The 20,000-nt window shown below is 41.3% G+C and overlaps 2 protein-coding genes across 2 annotated transcripts in view; one reads left to right on the forward strand and one right to left on the reverse strand.

Moving 5' to 3' along the window:
* LOC140930908 (uncharacterized) overlaps positions 1 to 2,391 on the forward strand; it is an 8,460-nt gene extending 6,069 nt beyond the window's left edge. The window contains exon 5 of the mRNA XM_073380628.1: positions 1,072 to 2,391. Coding sequence (XP_073236729.1) covers positions 1,072 to 1,238 — 167 coding nt within the window. The 3' untranslated portion in view covers positions 1,239 to 2,391. The remainder of the gene's footprint in view (positions 1 to 1,071) is intronic.
* Positions 2,392 to 4,651: 2,260 nt separating this feature from the next.
* The window catches only part of LOC140930910 (sacsin-like), a 40,814-nt gene continuing 25,465 nt past the window's right edge, over positions 4,652 to 20,000 (reverse strand). Inside the window, exons 7-10 of the mRNA XM_073380630.1 lie at positions 19,621 to 20,000; positions 7,603 to 18,704; positions 7,211 to 7,490; positions 4,652 to 5,538 (exon numbers count right to left, since the gene is read on the reverse strand). The exon at positions 19,621 to 20,000 is cut by the window's right edge and continues 213 nt beyond it. Coding sequence (XP_073236731.1) covers positions 7,212 to 7,490; positions 7,603 to 18,704; positions 19,621 to 20,000 — 11,761 coding nt within the window. The 3' untranslated portion in view covers positions 4,652 to 5,538; position 7,211. The remainder of the gene's footprint in view (positions 5,539 to 7,210; positions 7,491 to 7,602; positions 18,705 to 19,620) is intronic.

Genomic DNA, 20,000 nt, shown 5'->3' on the forward strand with positions numbered 1-20,000 from the left:
AGTTTTATGTTATTTTCTAACTACAGATTAGTTAATACCATGCATATAAGTGAAAAATACCTGGAGTGCATAAATTGCGGTTGTTGTTGGATTCTTGTGGTGACTTTCGTAGAGGTTGTTTAAGCGCTACTCGCTGGACCACGCAATTCAAAAGTCTTATTAGCAAAGGACTGTATTCACCAGAAAAGTCTTTTACAGCCAAAGTCCTGATCGACGGCACTATGTTGGTATACTTATTTAATGCATGCCCTCCAAGGTTCAAGCCGTTGTTATTTGTCTCTGTTCTTCACACTATATCGGTTAGTATGAACAGCAAAGGCCCGGGGCAACAAAAGTCGTTCACACACTTCGAACATCGTGCTGGCAAGGTTGGTTGATAGGGTTTGGGGCACTAAATTCCAGTCTTCACTCCAGAATATTTACTTCCCTCTCAGATGGTTTCAGTCTTCACTCCTACTTATTTACTTCCGCGACGGGCCGAATAGGTGTTCACACTACACCAAAGTATGGAAAAAAACCTATCCGATATGTGACACTTTACTTTAGAGATCGGCTCGGCGCAGCTTCGCTATGTCACAGAAATTGCGCAACCACAAGTGTTCCTGTGTGTGAACAGAAGCCCTATACGGTATGATTTTCGTGGCGGCGCAAAAGCTATGCGGTACAGTGTGAATATTTAAAAATTATTCCTGGAACCCGAATGGGCTATTGACTCAGAGCCCGTGAGGGCGTGAGGAATTATAATTGTTTTAGTAAAATCCAACTAGTTGGTCAAAAATATCGAGACAAAACAACTTTAGCTAGAAAAACGCGATTCAACCGCCATTGTTTTGGTTTTCAAAGCCGGCGCTTTTCGCTACCAGTGGGCTATAACATATAGCCTATTAGTAGCTCAACCAATATTTGGATTTTAACAATATTACTAAGTACCCTAGTACGTAAAAAGGATGTCACAATTCAGAATAAAAGGCCCTAAAAGGGAGTTGAAAGTAGTAAATTTGCTGATACTCATGCTTAAAGTGAATTTAAGTAAAAACATCTTAAGAAAACCAGTTATATGTTTTCTTACAGGTGAATATCACGGGTTGCTAGGAGGGGTTAAGAATCCCATGACACAAAAGGCTGCCTCTCGGATCCAAAGTGCCACCGCAAGACTATATGGTGGTGTAAAAAAGGGAAGCTTTAGTTCCCGGGCTCAGTCGACTGCGGATCGGCGTGCATATTGGGGCATTTACTAAAGTGAGAGAACCCGGACAATAATGGTGAAAACAGCAATTAATGTTACTAATAAGACCCTGTCCCATAGTATGAGACATAAGAATAGATTAGATTAGATAACAATTATTCACCGAAGTGGAGGTGGCTAGCGGTGGTTTTATTTACCGACGCCGCGTTAGCCACTAGCCACCGACACTGAGGTGAATAATTGTTTTAGTATATACTAAAACAGTGAGATAATTGAGCACAGAAATGATGATTTTTAACTTATTTACTGTTGCCTGCAGCGAGTACAATTTTGGCGCGCAGTGACCAAACGAACATCAAGTAAAAAAGACAAAGCTTTACCTGTTAAAAGTTTCACCCCGAACTTCGTCACCTTCTTCGTGTATTTCAGGAACAGCTTGCTTAATTAGTTGTGAAATTTCTTTGATTGTTAGGGCAGCAAAAATTGCTCGAAACTTACTGAGTTTAGTGTCGCTCGCTCGGACGAACTGGAGGTGAATCAGTGAATAGTGCAGGATATTCACTGATTGAGTAGCCAATCAGAGCGCGCGAAAAACACTATCCACTGTTTTAGTATATACTAAATTAGATTATATATAATATAATAGAATAAAGGAGCATAGAATATCATAGCATAGCATAGCATACATTAGCATAACCTAGCGTAGCATAGCATAGCATAGCATAGAATAGAATAGAATAGAATAGAATAGAATAGAATAGAATATTCTTTCTTATGCATTTATCGATGTTAATGGTTGATTTCACAATCTTGTAGAGGAATACACTGGAAAAAAATCATAAATTTAATGAGAATAATGTGCTAGCTAGGAAGCTAAATGAACCAGTTAGTTTTCTTGTTAGCTCCCTGGATAATTTAGGTTCTAGTTAGCAGGTAAATGATCAAAAGAAATAAAAAGAACAACCAAAAGAAAAGAGGGAAGAACCTATTTACTTGTAACATGTTGCTTGATCAGCATAAAGAAAAAGTACTTCATTTGTTGTTCTGACAGTAAGAATGTCTCTGCCCTCGAGAAAGGGTCTTACTAAAATCAACACTGAATCATCAGCCTTATCTCATTATGAACACAGAACTTTTGACTGTCAAATTCTGTTAATAGAGGCATGACTGTACTATGTAAAGCCGAACCCCTTATTTTTCAATTAAACTTCCTTCATGGTCAACTTTTGTAAACTGGATTATATCGTATGTCTCGTGTTGTTTTTTTTTTTTTTCATATTATCTTCTTTCTGCCTGTTAGGATATGTTATGACCGTTTTGTTATGTTGTTTCAGTCATTTGCTCGGTCCCCATCCATACCAAAACGTCTAACATCAGGAGCGAATCCAGGAACGTAACGTGAAGAAACGTGACTTTTTCCTATAAAGTGAGCGTGTATATAGAGCGGCTCGGGTCGTGCATCCGTGAAAAAAATCAGTCTTGCAACTTGGATCCGTGTTCCTTTGGGTCAGTTTTTGTGCTTTATGTCACCATCACAAATGTATTCAAGGTACATTTTATTCATCTGCGAAATGGTAGTCTTGGGTCTTTCTCGAGACGTTATGCGCGACCACCATTATATGTTAAAATGGTGTAGCTAGCTCGCCTTTAATCTGCCATACGTAAATAGCGGTCGCATGTTATGGAATTGAACTTTGTTTCTACAAGGATGCGGATGACTTTTCGTCTGCAAGAAAACTTATCTTTTTATGGCGTTTTATCAGTCCGGATTGCAAAGTCTTTATTTTTTAAAGAATAATACCATTTCATTTCATTTGAAAACGCAGATTTTATGGTTTCAAAATTCTTAGATTGTATGCGGAGAAGTTTACATTTCACGATTTAGAGAGGCCGTTTTTATAGCCCTTTTTTTACAGAGGACTTTTATGAGAGGACTAATTTGAAGAAAAATCAAATTCAAAATAATACTGCAGGGGTGGAGATTCTTATATGAAAGGGGCCGCGATTCTCGTGGTCTCTCTTAGGGGCGTAAAATGCAGATTTTGTTAGTCCCACTCACGTTGTTCAGGATGGAGAGGCATGCAATATTTTCACCCACACAGGTGACGCTTAAGGCTGTCCTTAGCTTTTTCATTCCCCACCTACTTGTTGTATTTACCCAACAACTTGAAATCTAAGTGACAGCCGTACCTACGTCATAGCATTTTTACGGACTCGCTTCTATTTAGATGCCTTTCATACCACTTTTTCCTGCGAAAATGGAGGCTCTGTTCTGTCTGTGAGCGCACTCCATGTATAAGATATCAAAAAGGACAATTCCACACCATTAAAAGGTCAAACACTGTTTTCAGGTTTGTAGGTTTAAGCTACGGTAGAACGACCGACAAAAACGTGCAACTTGTTTTGCAGCATTGCTGCGATTTTGCGCGTTTTACAACCCGCGAATCAAGCCTGTATTGAAACAAATCATTTCGTTGTAAGTTGCGTGAACTTCTGATTGGATAAAATTACGCGGGAGTCACATACACAGGAGTTACATCACTAGCCCCAAAGCAAGTTTGCCTTGGGCCCGTAAAACGGGGAATATCTACAGATTTTATTTCGAATCACTCTCTACTTCCTGCAACAAATTTTCGCAACCTGCAACAACCTGATTTGTTGCAAGACAGGTTTGACTTTTAGTGGGTGGTAAAATGCGCAACATACCTATTCAACTCGTTTCGCAGCAATCTTGGAAACAAGTAGCCTCCTACGGAGGCGTTTTTAGGGGAGCTCGTATTTCGTCCCTCTCCACAAACGCCTGCTCAACATCCATTTCCCAAGCTTAGCCAATCACATTGTATTTTCCAAATTCTGGAAAGTTGACCTTGACCGCAGGGTAACCCGATAATTACTCGATCTACATGAAACTCTGGGAAAGCTTTATAATCTCTAATAAATTTTAAGTAAGATTTAGTCAGACTTTAGAATACTCCGTGCACTGTATAAACTTATCGAAGGAAAGAAAGGAAGAAAAGAGGTAACTCTGGGGTCACGTTTTTAGACTACCACGAGGTTCTGAGTCGTGTTTAGCCTGCCAACACTTTATTTCACTGTTGTTGATCACTTACCACGCGAATAAAACAATGGGAAAGGAATGTGGTTTTCGGTTGTGCAGGCGTTTGTGGGAAGGGACGAAATACGAGCTCCTCTAAAAACGCCTGCGTGGGAGGGGGCTAGCAGGCAAGTTGCACGACGTGTTTGTTTCCCGTTTTAAAATAATAAACTGGTCGGTTAAAAAACCATCCAAGAGTACATGAAAGTTGCTAGCTGAACCACGCCCAGATTGATATCCAGAGGCGGTTTGATTCTAATTTTCCGACCAGCATTCGCTTTCCTCTAATTACATGGAGAACCGTTCCCCCCTCCCCTTCTCAGGGATTGACACATGAAATGCGCAACAGTAAGTGTAAAATATTTATTAGCTCTTAGCTTAAAAATTGACACAGTTACTACCTACGTCTGTCCCTTTGTTGCATAACACATCCTTCGGTTTGATCATGATAAAAATTAGAACAAGGAAAATTATCTCAGTTGTTTAACTCGCCTCAAAATTGATTGGTCGCAGAATATGATACTGCGCTTATTTTCGGTATATGGAACTTAAGCAAACTTGATAAAGATAGATAAATGTTAATTTCCTCATAGGTTCGCATCAACTGGCACATCAGTGTTAATTCTATGTGGTTATTTTTTCCCTTATTAAATTTACTGATTGCAAACTGGTAACAAAAAAAAATTAAATGAAATAAAAAATGAGAATAACAACGGTTTGATCTTTCATTAGTTGATGAATAAACCTCACTCTGCCTCGCAGCCGTTTTTAGTGACGTCACGCAACGCTTCTCTCCAGGAGAGACTAAATAGACCGTAGCAAGTACAGCAAAATGAGCAACAGGAGACATTTTGAAAATAGTTAAAATATTTCGCACAAATTAAGCAAGTCTTTAATGGGGCAAAATCTGATCACTTTTGCGGGCTCAAGACCCAGCAAAAAACAAAAAATCCTTATTCACGTAATTACTCACTAGGTAACATCATTTTAAGTACCTAATAGTAAAAAAATACTTTACGAAAGTCTCTTTAGTTTTTTGCTATATATCTATCGGAACGATTATTTAAATATAACGTAGATTATAACATAACCTTGGGTATGTTACTATTAATTACTAATAGATCAAACTCTTGTAACCAATGTGAAATAAAGCTATCTTCATCAACGTTTACTGGAAAACTACTGCCGTTAACAACAACGGTCAAAAGACGTCTGTGATTGCCCATTATGACCCGTCGTTACAAGTACCTGGTAACTGCTGAAATAGAAGAGGGAACAAAGTAACTGTCAGTTGAATTGCGCGGACGATGATCTGAGTATTTTAAGACTGGCATAAACAAGGTATACAGATATATTTTAGCCTGTAATCGGGCTCTCTGTTTGGGGAAAGGGTGAAAAAATCGTGAGGAGAGGGAGGAGGGGAGCCTGTAGACAACCCTTTATCAGCTTCTGATGCAAGCTCCTATTGGCGAGAACACTGACTGTTGACAGGTTTGATTAACATCGCCTTTAAGGTCGGCACGTAGCACGCGGTTTGAATAAAAGCTTGTAAACAGGTCTTCTGGTCTTTAACATGGCGTCTTTTGGCGCTTGACGAATGAGCTTCTTTTGTCGCAATGAAGAGCTTTGCGTTTCAAAAGACCTCAAATAAAATGTTACTGCATCAGAGGGCAAATCACGCCGACCAGAAACAATGACCGCAGATAATTGAATATGCATGTCACGATTTCTCAGCATGAAATAAGAAGCAAAAATCACATTTGCTCAGTCAAACCGTAACCCTCCAGAGCATAATCTACCCGCCAGAGGAAAAACTCATTGTAAAGAGCAGCATTTTGGCACGAGGTAGGTCCTGTGTTGCCTGCCGACCCCCGTTTTACAAGCGAAATTGGTTACATTCCAATACATTCAAGTGACAGATAATGATCTTGCTGAAAGATGATCGATCGACAGTTACACCAAGAGGGCGGAATAGTGGCATCGAATGTTTGTTTACAGGCGATCCCCCTTTCCCTCTCCCAGCGATTTTTTCACCCTTTCCCAAAAAAGAGAGCCTGTTCACATGCAAACATATTTGAGAGGTTGGAGTTATAAGGGAGGGGAATGGGAAGTGCTGAATAACCCTTCCACCATGTTTGTAAAATAGCCAATTGATTTGCTTCCGATCAATCGGGACTTTTAATCAGACAATTTTTTCTTGTGACTATTTGAAAGGAGTGCTTTGTAAACTAGATTTAGCATCTATTAGCACTTCTCCAAAAAAAGTCTGCATGTTACAACTGCTAAAACTACCTCACGAGCCATCAAGAGAACCTGTTTCAGTCTAAACAGTAAGGACCAAAGTCCTCCAGTCACATAAAACGTAAATGAAGATCGAAATGCTGAAACTAACATCGTTCTCGTTCAAATATTTCGCCGTTTCTGATTGGCTCGAAACCCCCGGCCTATTTTTCATAAGCAGCCGGCGTTTACCATATTAGGAAGACGTAAGTAATAAGGCATAGATTCCATGGTATATTGCTTGCAACCTCATTTCCAGGTAATAATCGCTTCAGTGGTGCAGAGATTTAAAGCGCGAGAGCCTAGCTCTTTATGCCTGAGTGAACTATTAAAAGAAAAATGGCGTTCACAGCTATCCGAAGACGAAATAGCCGAATTTCTGACTTAAACTGAACGGACGGATTACAAAGATACGCAAAATAAAATTGCTACACGCAATATCCATGCAAGAGTTTTTAAGCTCGTGTGTTTCTTGTAATTACGTCTTTCTAAAAAGGAATATTTTACATTGTTAGTCGATGAATTTATGAATGGGACCTCAGTAAACGCACACCATGTTTACTCTTCATACCACTCGTTCATAATGCAGGTGTATTTTCTTATAGAAAGGAAAGAACATTTAAATTGTTTAACTTTTTAGCATGACTCACCTTACAAAATTTTTCTTCCAACTTGTTCTACAATCTCCCTTGCAAGCTCAGTTGCCTGAAGGGCATCTTGTTTTGAGTATACGTCCTTTGGAATCTTTGGAAAGCTCAACTGATCAGGGTAGCGCATTCTAGTAGAACTTCCTAGGAGTCCCTCGAGTTTCCTCGACAGGGTAATCAGCTGATGGTCGTTTAGCCTTAGGGCGTTTCCTTCGAGGTCGTGTATATTAGTCTTAAAAGCATCTTCTGCATACTGTGCGGCCTTTAGCGCTTTCTCTGCCGCCTATAAAGTAATAATTCCAGAAGGAGCTTTGCTTTACAAACTGCTGTTATCCACATAATTCAAATACCGAAAATGTCTAGATACCAAGGGTACGAGTACTTTTGATTCTTACCTGATGGCATTTGAAGCAGGCCCAAACGTAAGATGGAGAGTGGGTTTCAATGTCGTTACGAGAAGCTACCAGGTCGTCTTCAGCCTGTCGGAACCAGCGTTTTGCCTCTCCAGGTTGAGGATTCGTTTTGCAGAAGCTGGGTGGAAACTCCCACGTCTGTTCTCCATAGTCATAGTGTCGAGAGTATGCTTCCCGGTACTCTTGGCGCCGCGAAGTGTACTGCCTTGCACGTTCTCCCCAGCAGTCAAAAAAGGCGTCATAGGGAGCGTCTTTTCTTTCCATCTCCCTAATTTTACTACGAATATGTTGCAAAACCTGCGAATAGAACATCTCATTTCCACGATTTCTGCCCGGGTTCCACTGTAGGAAGAGACGTTTAACTACTTTTCGTCTTTTGTCTTCTGGTAGCCTGTAAGCTTCTCTAATTGCTCTTGAAACATCGTCTAGTATCGCTTGTTTTCCACTTGCGCTTTGGAAATCTAGGTGTTCCCCTGTTGTTGATAATATCTCTTGAAACAGGCAAAACTTATACAAGTCAGTTGCCGGTGCAACCTTTTCATGACCAATGTCAATCTTGTATGACTTTGAAAACAAATTGACTTCATTAGTTGCAACTTCGTCAATTATTACAGCGTAGATGTACGTGGCATCTCCTTCTTCGAGTTGTAGACTCGGATCTTCCGCCTCATATCCAACGTACTCACCTGGAAAGAACGGCTTAAAGGCTGGACTAAGAAGATGGTGATCTGCGATTGGTATAAAACTGCCTGGCTCTGGGAAAAGGCTTGCCCCTTCTGAATCAAGGGTATCATCTTGCCGAATCTTCATCCTATCAAGTAAGGAGCTGATCTTGCCAGGTTGGCTGTGCAACATTAAAGGAATGCATACAACTGTGTCTTGCAGCAGTCCGATACATTCGCCATTAATCACTTGCGATAGTGTCAAATCTATTGCAGACACGTTTTCCGCCTCGTCTTCTACTGCACTGATGTATACATTCCAAATCTCCTTGCCACGTTGTTTAATCTTCTCCAAAAAATAGGGAACTTCTTTTTCGCTTCCTGGAATCACCCTACCATTGTAAAGGAGATGAGTCACAATTCTTCTCATACCGCGGAGTTCAATGCTTTTCAATGTGGTTTTCAAGGAAATTACAAATTGTTCGTCGACTTTCTGCTGATTTTTATGACTTGAGTGGCGAATAAGCCTTACAGTACCTCGGTAAAATTCCTCTGAGTGAAGCATCCTCTTTAGTGAGCAAGTAATACCAGCTTCCAAAAACGACCTATTGTCCCTTGACTCGGCAAACTTTTCCTCCAACGCAGTGGACAACATCTTGGGCTGCAAAGCTGCAGGCAAAAGCAGGACTAGTTCCCTGTAATTTGTAGAAGAGCTGCGACAGACATTACTCTTTTTAAGATCCACCACAAATAGATGCTGGAAGTTTCGAATACGATCATGGTAATAGGGAGCATCGTCGTAAAGAAGCTCGGTCGCTTTTCTCAAGACTATTGGTCTTGCAGTTTCATCTTCGTCGCTTCCAAAGAGACACATGGCTGGTAGATACAATGAGGAAATAGAATGGTTCCCATCTGGACTGCCTTGTAAAATTTCAAAAATACCCTTCACAGCTTTCAACGAAATATCCACCTCATTCACATCTAGACTCCTTTCCACGCATTTTTCATGCAGCAGATCTAGGATCCGTGTGTAGTGCGAAAGTTGTACAGATGGCGAAGAGCCCAGGTACTCAAATAATTCTTTGAACTCTCCATGTTCTGCAGGCATCTTGTAAAGGTATGGCCTGATCTCAAGATCCTCGTACAACTCAATTACTACTTTCTCAGCATTAACTAATCTTGAACCTTGCTCAACCAAAATACAAGGTGTACCCTTCAGTCGATTCTTCACAAAGGTACTAGACATGGCTTCTTCCTGCAAGAAGCGATAGATTTTGGCCATGACCGACTTTCTGGTAAGAAAATGTCCCTGGCTTATCTCACTTTCATCTTTTGGTACCATTTCACAAGCGATATTCTCCAGGTGAGAAGTTACCAGTTCTAGTGTTGGCTTGGTGAGAACATTAAGCTCATGAAAGAAAGAGTCATAGTCACTTGGAACTGCCCACTGCGGAAGAATTGGTGCAGTAGTCCAGGCTATTTCAGCGTCTTTCTGCAAAACAGAACCTTGAAATGCAATGTATGGAGTCTGACTATCATCTCGACCGAACTGTCGATGTATTGCTCTCAGATCTTGACCTACAGAATATGAAACCACGAACCTGATTTCTGGAACATCTCCAAGAAGTCCTTCCTCCAAAACATTGCCTCGACTAAACAGGTGATCAACGAGGACATGAGACTTTTTGTCAGTGCTCTCAGTAGGTTGTGTGGCGCCTTCACGTGAAACCTCAGTAGCAAACTTTTTGAAAAGACCACTGGAAACCTCATGGATTAGTCCCACCATTTTCAAAAACGACATCCATTTTTCCTCATTTAAAGGTTCGGGTGGAAACATTTCCTCTGTAAGAATTGTGCTGAAAACTTCATTTGTGTGATCATAATAGCAGGATGCTTTCTTCAGGGTGCCATCTTTAGAGGGGACTATTCCTGTGTCTTTCAAACAAGGCAAAAGCTTCTTCTCAGCTGGTTCAGATTCGGTGTCCAAAATCTTATCACGAATGTACCTTAGGTGATTTAGCCTTTCAACAGTGGAAAAGAGACCGAAGTGTTTCAAAATGAAATTACAGTAGAGGCAAATTGGTGATATCAACTCAAGGGCAAGGAATTCGAATAATGAATTTAAACGTTTCCGTGATGACAGAAAAACGACTTGGCATTGAAGTTCCAAGACTTTCATTTCTTTACCTGGGATCTCCGAGGGAACAACGTAGACTCTTTTGCCTTGCAGACTCACTAATCCACCATGCGTTGCTTCATAAAACGGAAGTTTTCTTAATGTAGTTCTGTCCTCCTCTTGCAAATGATTTACGCTTTCGTTGAAATACATCAAAACTCCAACGCATTCAGAGCTATTCAATTTTTCATCAAGTGTGCTGGAGTTTATTGTCAGCATATAACGGAACGCTCTCAGAAGTGACGTTGAGGACCTAAGCGATGCAACCAACTGAGGTGCAAGACCGGGGGACTCCGCGGGTAAGACTGAATAGTTCAGTTCGGCTAAACGTAGCTTTCTTAACGTGTCAACAAGTGTGTTACTAGCGGAATCGTGATTCTTTAAATCAAGGACAGATTCTGCCAGCGCTAGAGGTACAAGGAAATGTTCCACTTGCCCGCTGTAAGGCTTCTCATCAAGGGGAGCTTTTGTGCACCGGAGAATAGCCCAGTTTTTGAGAGGTTCAAGTACGTTTTGAATGATGTCACCTTTTTCGTCCTTAGTTAATTGTGTCGTTAGATTGCTTTCGGCATTAATCTCGACATTTACTTGAAAACCTCTGGTGTTCATCTTACCACTCGCTTTGAAGCTTCTGGTATTTGTCTCATCACTTCCCTCTGTTACTCGAGTGTTTTTGATCTTCTCTCCTTTACTGATTCTAGCTTCTTTTAGGGCATTATTCACTTCTTCGTGTAAGAATCCCCACGTTCTTGGTATCCAGTCTCGATTTGGTTCTGTTTCTTGTCCGGGTTTCCATTGAACGTAACGTTCAACATTGAAAGAATCGCGACGAAGTGTTTGATGTAAGTTAAGTGCAAAACTCTCAACACCGAAATGCTTAAACACGGATGCTTCAAGACTCTTCCCACTATCGAAGATTTGGCACATGACATGGCTATGGACAAACAATTCTCTACAATTTTGTAAAATGCTGTGATGGCGAGAGAGAAACTTTGGTTCGGATGCACTAAATGCTTGCAAACGGTTGTCTTGTGTTACAAGCAATGGAAGACCTGACAGGTTTGCTAAAAACTGTTCGCTATCCTTGCAGTACTTAAGTACGAGGACAACACCTTCAACACTCTTGAATGGGCTTTCTCTTACATCAATCGGTAATGGTCCAACCTTGCAAACAGAACCTCCGCAACTGAAAGATTTGTAGAACTCTATCACAGCAGAAGGAGATGTAGAGCAACAATTAACTTTAAAGTGCTTCATTGCCAAGAAAACTGACAACTTTAAAGCCACAAGATTGAAGCCTGTCTGAAGCAGGATTTGCTCAAAAGACTTTTTCATGTCGTCCCGCTTTTTCTCTTCTTTAGCATCAAGCTCTCGTTGTTGTTTGGTGCCGAAACAATCGTCCTCCCCAAGAGTGTTAAAGAATGCTTTCTCTGCCCCACTACCCGTTGGAGGAAGCCATTTTGGCTGAACTTTGGGAATAGATTTGCCCGATGTACAATCGCTCACCACTGGCAAAAACCGCATTCTGTTGTAGTTCATGCCCTGGTACACAGACGCAACCAAATCCATCCAATATGGACTGTTCAAATCTGCAAGTGGGAAGAGCCTCTCATAGTAGCGTATGTTTTCAACCAAATCGTCTTTTCTGCAATCGAGGGTGACGATATCAGAGCTTTTCATAAGAGGAAGCCCAAGAAAACTTCTTACTTCGTCCAAAAGGGTAAGATAACATGATGCTATAACATGTTTTACCAAGCCTTTGTTCCAGTCAATTCTAGAGTGATCTTTCTTGTCTGTCCATAAATTTCGTCTGGTTTCGTGGTCTAATGCAAAATTACCATTAATGTGTACGGGAAGGCCAGTTTCTACCGGAAGCGGGAGAAAACAGTAGGCCTTGTGTTCTCTTTCCAATGGCTCACTCTCCGTTGAGACGTCTTGCAAGAGGCAAGCAACACCACCACGAGGAAGCAACCTCAGAGAGCCATTTACGTTACCGTCGGCAATCTTTGTCCCCACTTTGTTATCAAAACCAATCTGCTGGACAATTAGCCAATTTTCCACCTTGCCAAAGTTGTCTTTTAAATTCAAGACATAGGAACATTTCCTTAACTGCGCGTCACTTGCCCGGAACTCAGCATTTTCCCTTTGTAACTTTCCAGTTTGTTTGACAAAATTGGCGAACTGCTGTCTCTTGAATGCATCATTGGCTGAAACTTTTGCTTCAACAAAGTAACAGGAAGCAACGTTTCCACTTTCGTCAATGTGACTCAGCGTAATCTTCCTTAAATTGTTTACAAAAAGGAGAACTTCGAAAAGTTCTAATTTGAGAGCTTCCATCATACTTTCCATGTCCTCTAGTGTTACTGGAGAAGAAGATATAGCAGAGTTTTCTGCCATATCTCGCGTTCTAAGTGGAAATCTGAACATTGTGGAATTTTCTATAGGAAATTGTTCTTCTAAATAGCAGGCGAATACATCTGGGAACATTCTTCTCAACTTTGCTGTTTTTCTGAACATCATTCCTGGCTCCTGTGGGGTTGCCCCTGGAATATACTTACAATGTGGATCAAACACACATAATACATCTCCAATCTCCTTGCCACTAGAGGTAAATGACGGCACGTCGGTCAAATGGTAGACAGCATTGAAGCCTACGCCATACTGGCCAGTCTTGTTAGGGTCATCTCCTTTGCTGCCTTCTCCAAGGGTCTGTATTCCTTTGATGTCAGCTTCTCGAAACGGTTTGTTGTTGTAAACACAAAATGCAGGACCTTGAAGTGGCTTCCAAGAATCTTCAAAAACGCGTTCATCACGATGGTTCCTTGGGTCCTTAATAAAGCAAAGCTCTGTTGCTTCTGCGTCATCAGCATTCTGGACAATTTCTTTCAAGATATCTTTTTTGCATGGATATCTTGTCAGCAAGCGTTGAATGCGATTTGTTAGCTTCTCCTTTTGTCCAAAGGGAATTCCAACACCGAATCGGTTTATTGCCTCTGCTCGGCGTGTTTTAACACCCAGCAGGATGCACGTTGGATGAGGAATCATATTATTTGCAAAGTAAATATCAGTTTCGTCAGCAATCCACTCGCAGTCGTCGACGCAAAGTTCACAAGCTGGTCGCATTATTCCTTGACAATCAGGAAGATAAATTGATTGTTGCTTCTCATCATATTCATCACAGTCTTTTAGATAATCCCCAAGTTGACGAGCCAGATTAACAGCTTTTTGTAGATTCTCCTTGTCAAGCACTTTCTCCTGAAATTCAGTTTTCATCTCTTTTAAAGAAGTGATGAAATCGACGCCATCAAAAGCGTTTTTTACACCAGAGCTCTTCATCAAACTTTCAAATCGCCTCGCGAGTTCGTCCGGAAGCTTCTGAAGATAGGGAGAACAGTCAACAGGCATATAAAAGGCAACGCGCTTTGTATCAACAAACTCTTTTCCTACAAGAATATATCTGTTTCCCTGAAAAAGGTTTCGCACCTGGTTGCCGTCAATTTGTCCCTCTAACAAGGCTGTATTAAGATATTTGTAGGCTTCTGAAGTGGTTTTCCTCACTTCTTCGAATTGCGTTAGATTAAGATTCTCGTTTGTGGTCGACGCTGCATCAAGTTGGGTAACAATGTGCTGAATTGTGGGCTTCTTTTTGTTCAACTGTAAGAACGTTGTAACAGAAAAAGGAATATTAAGATCTACTAGAAATTCAGAGCAGCAAACTAGGTACTTCTGGTTTCGCTGGAAGGCCTCTTCGGGTGATACCAGTGTTGCTCTTCTCTCAGGGCGTTGATTGCCTCCCCTCCAGAAGAGAGGAAAATTTTCCGGTTTTGTGGCAACTGGGAGAAATTTTACTTGCGAAATGTTTTTCCAAACAATCTCGGGGGCTCCGCTTCTAACCCTAGTGCAAAGCTTTCTTTCAAGAAGATCTATTAATGCTTTTGCACGTTCTAAAGCTGCTTTGCTGTTATCTTCATTTAAAATGCTGATACTATTTGCCCTTTCTTCGAATACATCCCAAGGTGCATCATCTGCCATCATTCCAAGTTGTTCAAGCTTGGCAAGTCTTACGGTATCTAAAAAATCATCTGTAGTGCCAAAAGGAAACCTTTGATCTTCACTGTTAAAAACCTTAGCCATTGCCTTGTTTAGATTAACAAGTTCCCCAGGGTTTTTAAGGGCTTTACCATCAGGTGAAGCTGGAATACAGGCATGGGCTTGTAGCAATTTATCAAATGTCCCCTTTGCATCATCTAAAGCGTACAAGACCAGTTTGTCGCGAATACCTGGTGATAAAGAGGCGATGTTTGGGAACAGCAGCTCACTGAAAAACCTTTCCCTGTCGTAATTTTTCAACTGGATCTTTTTCTCAAGACTGTAGGTAAAGAATGATTGGAAAACATCCACTGGGAGATCAACAACAACCTCATTCTCCTTGGCCAACATCTGCAATGCTGCGAATGATATGTCTCCAACCCGTTGATCATGACGGAAGTACGGATCCAGAAAGACCACGTGATTGATATCCGTCCATCTTTTACCGTCCGTAAAAAGAGAATGACACCCACTGGCGACTTGCTGGTAAAATGAGCGGGCAAGGGGCTCAAAGCACGGCTCAATGTAGCATGCCCGAGACCACAGTGTGTGGAAGAGGTACATGCCAGCAACTTGTTTCATGTCTTCCAGGAGGTCTAGGTAGGCTGCACACACTGAATCGTTTAATAAAACGTTGTTCCACTCTACTGCGGCAAAGGCTTTGTCGTCCTCTGTTTTCTGCTTTAAGTGGCGTCTGCTAGAAGCTACCGCAAATGCACCATTTATATGCACCGGGAGACCACTGTGTATTGGAAGGGGGAGGTAGCAAAACACGGTCCCGTTATGATGCAATTTGCCTCCAATGGTATGACTGACAACAGGTTTTGGTGCAAACTTCTCACTTTCCTGAAGTATCAACTTGACTGCTACTGCAGCTGCTGGAAGCAGGCTTCTGTCATTTACTGAATATTGCATCGCTTGTCCTTTGCCCATCGACGAGGCAACAAGCCAAACCTCGAACTCATCTTGTAGGTTAACTTTGTCTCCAAAGAAAGAGCGCCCACATTCAGTAACGTTGCTGGTTATGTCCATTGTAATCGATGATCTCAGTAAATTCCCATTGGTTCCCTTTGGATCCCCAGCATGCTTAGCAACTTGTGATGAGGCTCTCAGGAAGTTACACTGTTTTAAGAGGTTCACGTCGTCCGGGCTATCATTTCTACGGTGGGATTGGAGAGCGATTGGGAAAGACAACTCTCTAATGATTCCTGCTTTTGATAGTGACTTGGTAACCTGAAACATTAGTTTAGGTTGTATGTTTTCCGTTGACTCTCTAGGCAGATGTAATATGCTGACTCGAAATACATTTTGTGTAAATAAGAGCAACGTTTTTGCCCCACGGACGAAAATTTCTAGCAGGTCTCTCATTTGGTTGTTGTCGTAATGAACTCCTTTAATTTCACTTCTCACGGATTGATCCCTGGTTCTCAAAGGGAATCGAAAAAGGGTTCCTGGGAATGAGTTGTCAGCTTTGTTCAGATGAAGATCACAACCAAAGATGCCATTGAAAGGTTTAAATTGGTTCCTAAACTTTCGCTTTTTCTCTGGCTTGTTATTGACGTCGATTTTTATTCCAGGTTTCCTCTTGTTTCTGATCGCTTTTCCAAGATAAAAGGTGTTGGGGTCAAAAATCACAAAATAGTTTCTGCTAAGGAACATAGGAATGTCCGTCAGATTGTAGACCGTGTTAAAGCCGAGCCCAAACTTCCCAATTTTTTCGGTTTCTTGTTCTTTTGTGCCACCGTTGAGTTTAGTAATGTTCTCAAAATCCTCATCCTTAAACTCCGCGTCGTTGTAAACCCACAAAGCAGGACCCTGACATTCTCTCATTCCTTCGTCAATCAGACATGTCATAGCATCTTCGTTGGTTCTTTCATCGTAAAGAAATCTGACCTCTGTGGCACCGGCATCATCTGCGTTCTGGATTAATTCCTTAGGTACTGAGAAACCATCTGTGTAATCCTCAAGAAGTCTGTTTAATCTGCGAGTAAGTTTTTCTTCCTGACCAAATTCATCTCCTATCTCATCAGCTTCCAATAATTGATTTCTTAGAGTACGAACCTGTAACAGTTCTGCAGTACTATTTGAGATGTTTGGATGCACGAAAAAGCAATCATTTTCTTCTTCGGCAGGCGTGACATCTTCTAGCCACTCATGGTCACAGTACATGCAATCTTTAACTGGTACAAGCCTCACGTAGGAATCTCCTTCTACGTGTGTTGGGATGAGGACTTTCTCTTGAATCTCTGAAGGTAGTTGTTCTCCAACGTTTGGCTTGATCTCATTCAAAATGTCTGCAGATAACTGGAGATCTCTTTTCACGTCCGTGTTTGGATACTCGTGTCCAGATTCATACTTCTGTTTGATCAGGTTAACAACTTGTACGAAAAACAGAGCATCGCATTGCTCTCTCATTCCGAACTTCGAAAAAAAGTGTGAAAACTGGATCACCTCTGAGGGAAGAGAACAAACGTACGGAGTAAGATCAATTGGAGGCCTTCGGGCAAGAACAACATCAACAGACGAAAAACCATCTCCATTCCAAACCCATCTCGAGTTTTCAGTACGCTTTAAGGTTTCCTTGACGACTGCGGGATCTGCGACCTGATTAAGGTATGAGTAGATGTCCTTGACAACTGGAATGTAATATGGCTTTTTATCCTGGGTATAGTGAGTGACCATGTTTTTCAGATGTTGCACCACGTCCAATGCCTCTGGCATCTTATCCCAGCCGAAACATTTTGCTAATTGACTTGATGAATCTACTCTTACAATAGGCTTCACTGTTCCAATGAGATTAACTTTATCTTCACTTGTAACTTCCTCAGGTTTGTAAAAGTGGGCTTTGCGAGTTTCTTCAGTTGAGTTAAAGCTAGCAGGAACACCGGAGGGCCTTTCTTTCACTTCTGATACCCATGGAACGTCTTGCAAAATGTTTGTCAACGTTACCCCAGAAACAATTTGTTGAAGCTTCGATGGATTACTGTCTAAATATGACATTATGGTTTTCGATTTTCGCTTCGCTTCCTCCAAATTTGACATTTGAGAGATCTTTCTGGCACTGCGGTACAGATCTTTTCCGCTAATCTCCTTTTCACTCTTCATACCAAGTTTCTTTAGAACAACCAGGGCTGTGGGGTTCCTATACTGTTCACCAACTGGAAAAACATCTTCTTCGGCCAGCATTTGTTTCAACAACTCATTCCTAGGATCGAAGAGGTCCATAGCCCTGACCCTTCTATTTTTGCTTGGCACAAATGGCAAAAATTTCATGGCCTCTTCAAATCGTGGATTGACGCGGGCGTAAACTTGAAACCGCTCTATCACGAATCGCATAAGAATGTCCATCTCTTCGTTAGAGTAATGTCCTCCTTTGACATCTGGAAATAGAACTTCAAGAAGAAAGTCTATCGGTGATAAGCATCTGATGTCTAGCAGATGCGCCAACCTCATGAAGTCATCATTTGTGACGTCAATGAGATCCCTGCGAGGATGTACGGGATAAGAACGTTCTGGTGGTGCTGCACAAAGATCCTCCTCCCCAGAAACAAAAGATTTGTTTAGCGTCTCAAACAAAGGAAGGGTAACAAGAAGCTGCTTTGCTTGGGGTTCTAGCGACGATTCCTTAGAAAAGAACTTCCTTAAGGAGCGTTTGCCTTTGTCTGTTAGTGAATGCTTGTTAGATTCTACAACCGATGAACAAGCCGACAGCGCCTTTAAGACACCATGTGGTGATGGCGGGTAAATGAATGCATTGATTACAGCGGGATGAAGGGTTAGGTACGATGGACACTGTTGAATGATAACCAGACCAAGGTCCTTCAAGGACTGAATCAGCGTTTCAACGAGAAATTCATCATAGAGACTTTTCACAACTATCTTAGAAGGATGTTGAAGTCTAGCAAGGCTGATTGGTACTTGTGACATGTCATGTGGAATCAAGGGGAGACCTGTGAACATGCGGAGGCCATCGTTCGTAGCAAAGTTCGTCCTTAAGTAATTCCACACGAGCTCAAGCCAGTCGAATCCTGGATGGTTGTGGGAATCCGATCCATGATACCAGAAAACTGTTTCGTCTTGTGACCACTCTGGTGGCAACGATTTTGAGAGTAGGGAAGCCACGTCGTCTTCACTGAGAAGCTTTAACTGGGTTTTTCCTATTTCAAAAGTAAAGGAAATAATATGTCTTCTAAATTTAGCTTGCACTTAAAATTCACGTCGCAGTTGAAGGGTTTGAACAGTACAGTGCATATCTAAAATGCTGTATAAGATACACGGGCGCCTTTATCGCGCGATTGATTGCACGGCAAGTTTTTCTCCAACATATTTATTTACAAGCAATGAGCGTAAGTTTATTGTTAAAGACGTTGCTGAAAAAAACTACTTTCCATTAAATAGCAAATATATCAGCTAAAATAGTAATCGCATAGTAAAGTCACCCCCGAAAACTGTTCGTTACAGCGCTCTTAGCGCTATAATATGTTAGGTACTTCTATCATCAAAGAAGACTATGCTTAACAAATAGATACCACCTTACGGTGCTGCACCCCTATAAGTCACAAATGATGTCCAATTATGGTACGAACATAGATTAACAAGGCTACTAACGTTTTCAAAACTGTGCGCCAATTTTTCTGTTACGTCAGTTTTGGATGTTTACTCTGGTAGATCATAGGCAATGACCAATCACTTCTCGCGTAGAATTCGTGAAAGTACAAAAAAGAATGTTTATTTGAATTTGGTAACCACGATAAAGCAATAAAGATCCTAGCCTGAGGTCAACACTGCCACACGCTGCCGGCTGTTAAAGTTTTTCTTTCTATTCCCTTGATTTGATTCAAAAATAAGAATACTTCAATACAAAAAAGGAATAAGTAATTGCTGAGTATATTCAAAACAAAGCTATCGGTTATTTGCAACGAAACATTGTAAAAACTCGACTCAAAGCCCTGAGAAGTTCAGAGCGAAAGATAATTTTAAGTCGCCAAATAGTGGAATAACTTCTACATGATCTTGGCTAAAATAGACAAAATAGCTTTTTATAATTCCAAAACATTGCCGAACCGTTCATACCTTTCTTTGCAACTTTCCCCATAATTTCGAAAAGAGTTTGGTCCAGGTCTTGATCCAGAAACTGATGCTCTAGACAAGGAAACAGTTTCCTTGGATGATCGGGTGAGCAGACGTAAACTGCGTCGTCACAGTTTGAGAAGGATGCAAAGCATTTAAAGGCACCACTGGATACGGGCAGCAGCTCCAGTCCAATTAGGTCTGCGAAGTTCTCGTCTGTACAGTTTAGGATGAACGCTAGAAGGTTCAACTTTTCCATACGCCCAAGGTTCCTGTAGCTTGAAGGACTTTCCTTGAGGATTTGTCTCACCAACATGGGAGTAATCTCTTTGATGACTGGTTTATTGCAGGCGTTAAATGCCTCTAACACGTAGCCAGGTAAG

The sequence above is a fragment of the Porites lutea genome, chromosome 3, assembly GCF_958299795.1.
Source record: "Porites lutea chromosome 3, jaPorLute2.1, whole genome shotgun sequence".
Taxonomy (NCBI): domain Eukaryota; kingdom Metazoa; phylum Cnidaria; class Anthozoa; order Scleractinia; family Poritidae; genus Porites; species Porites lutea.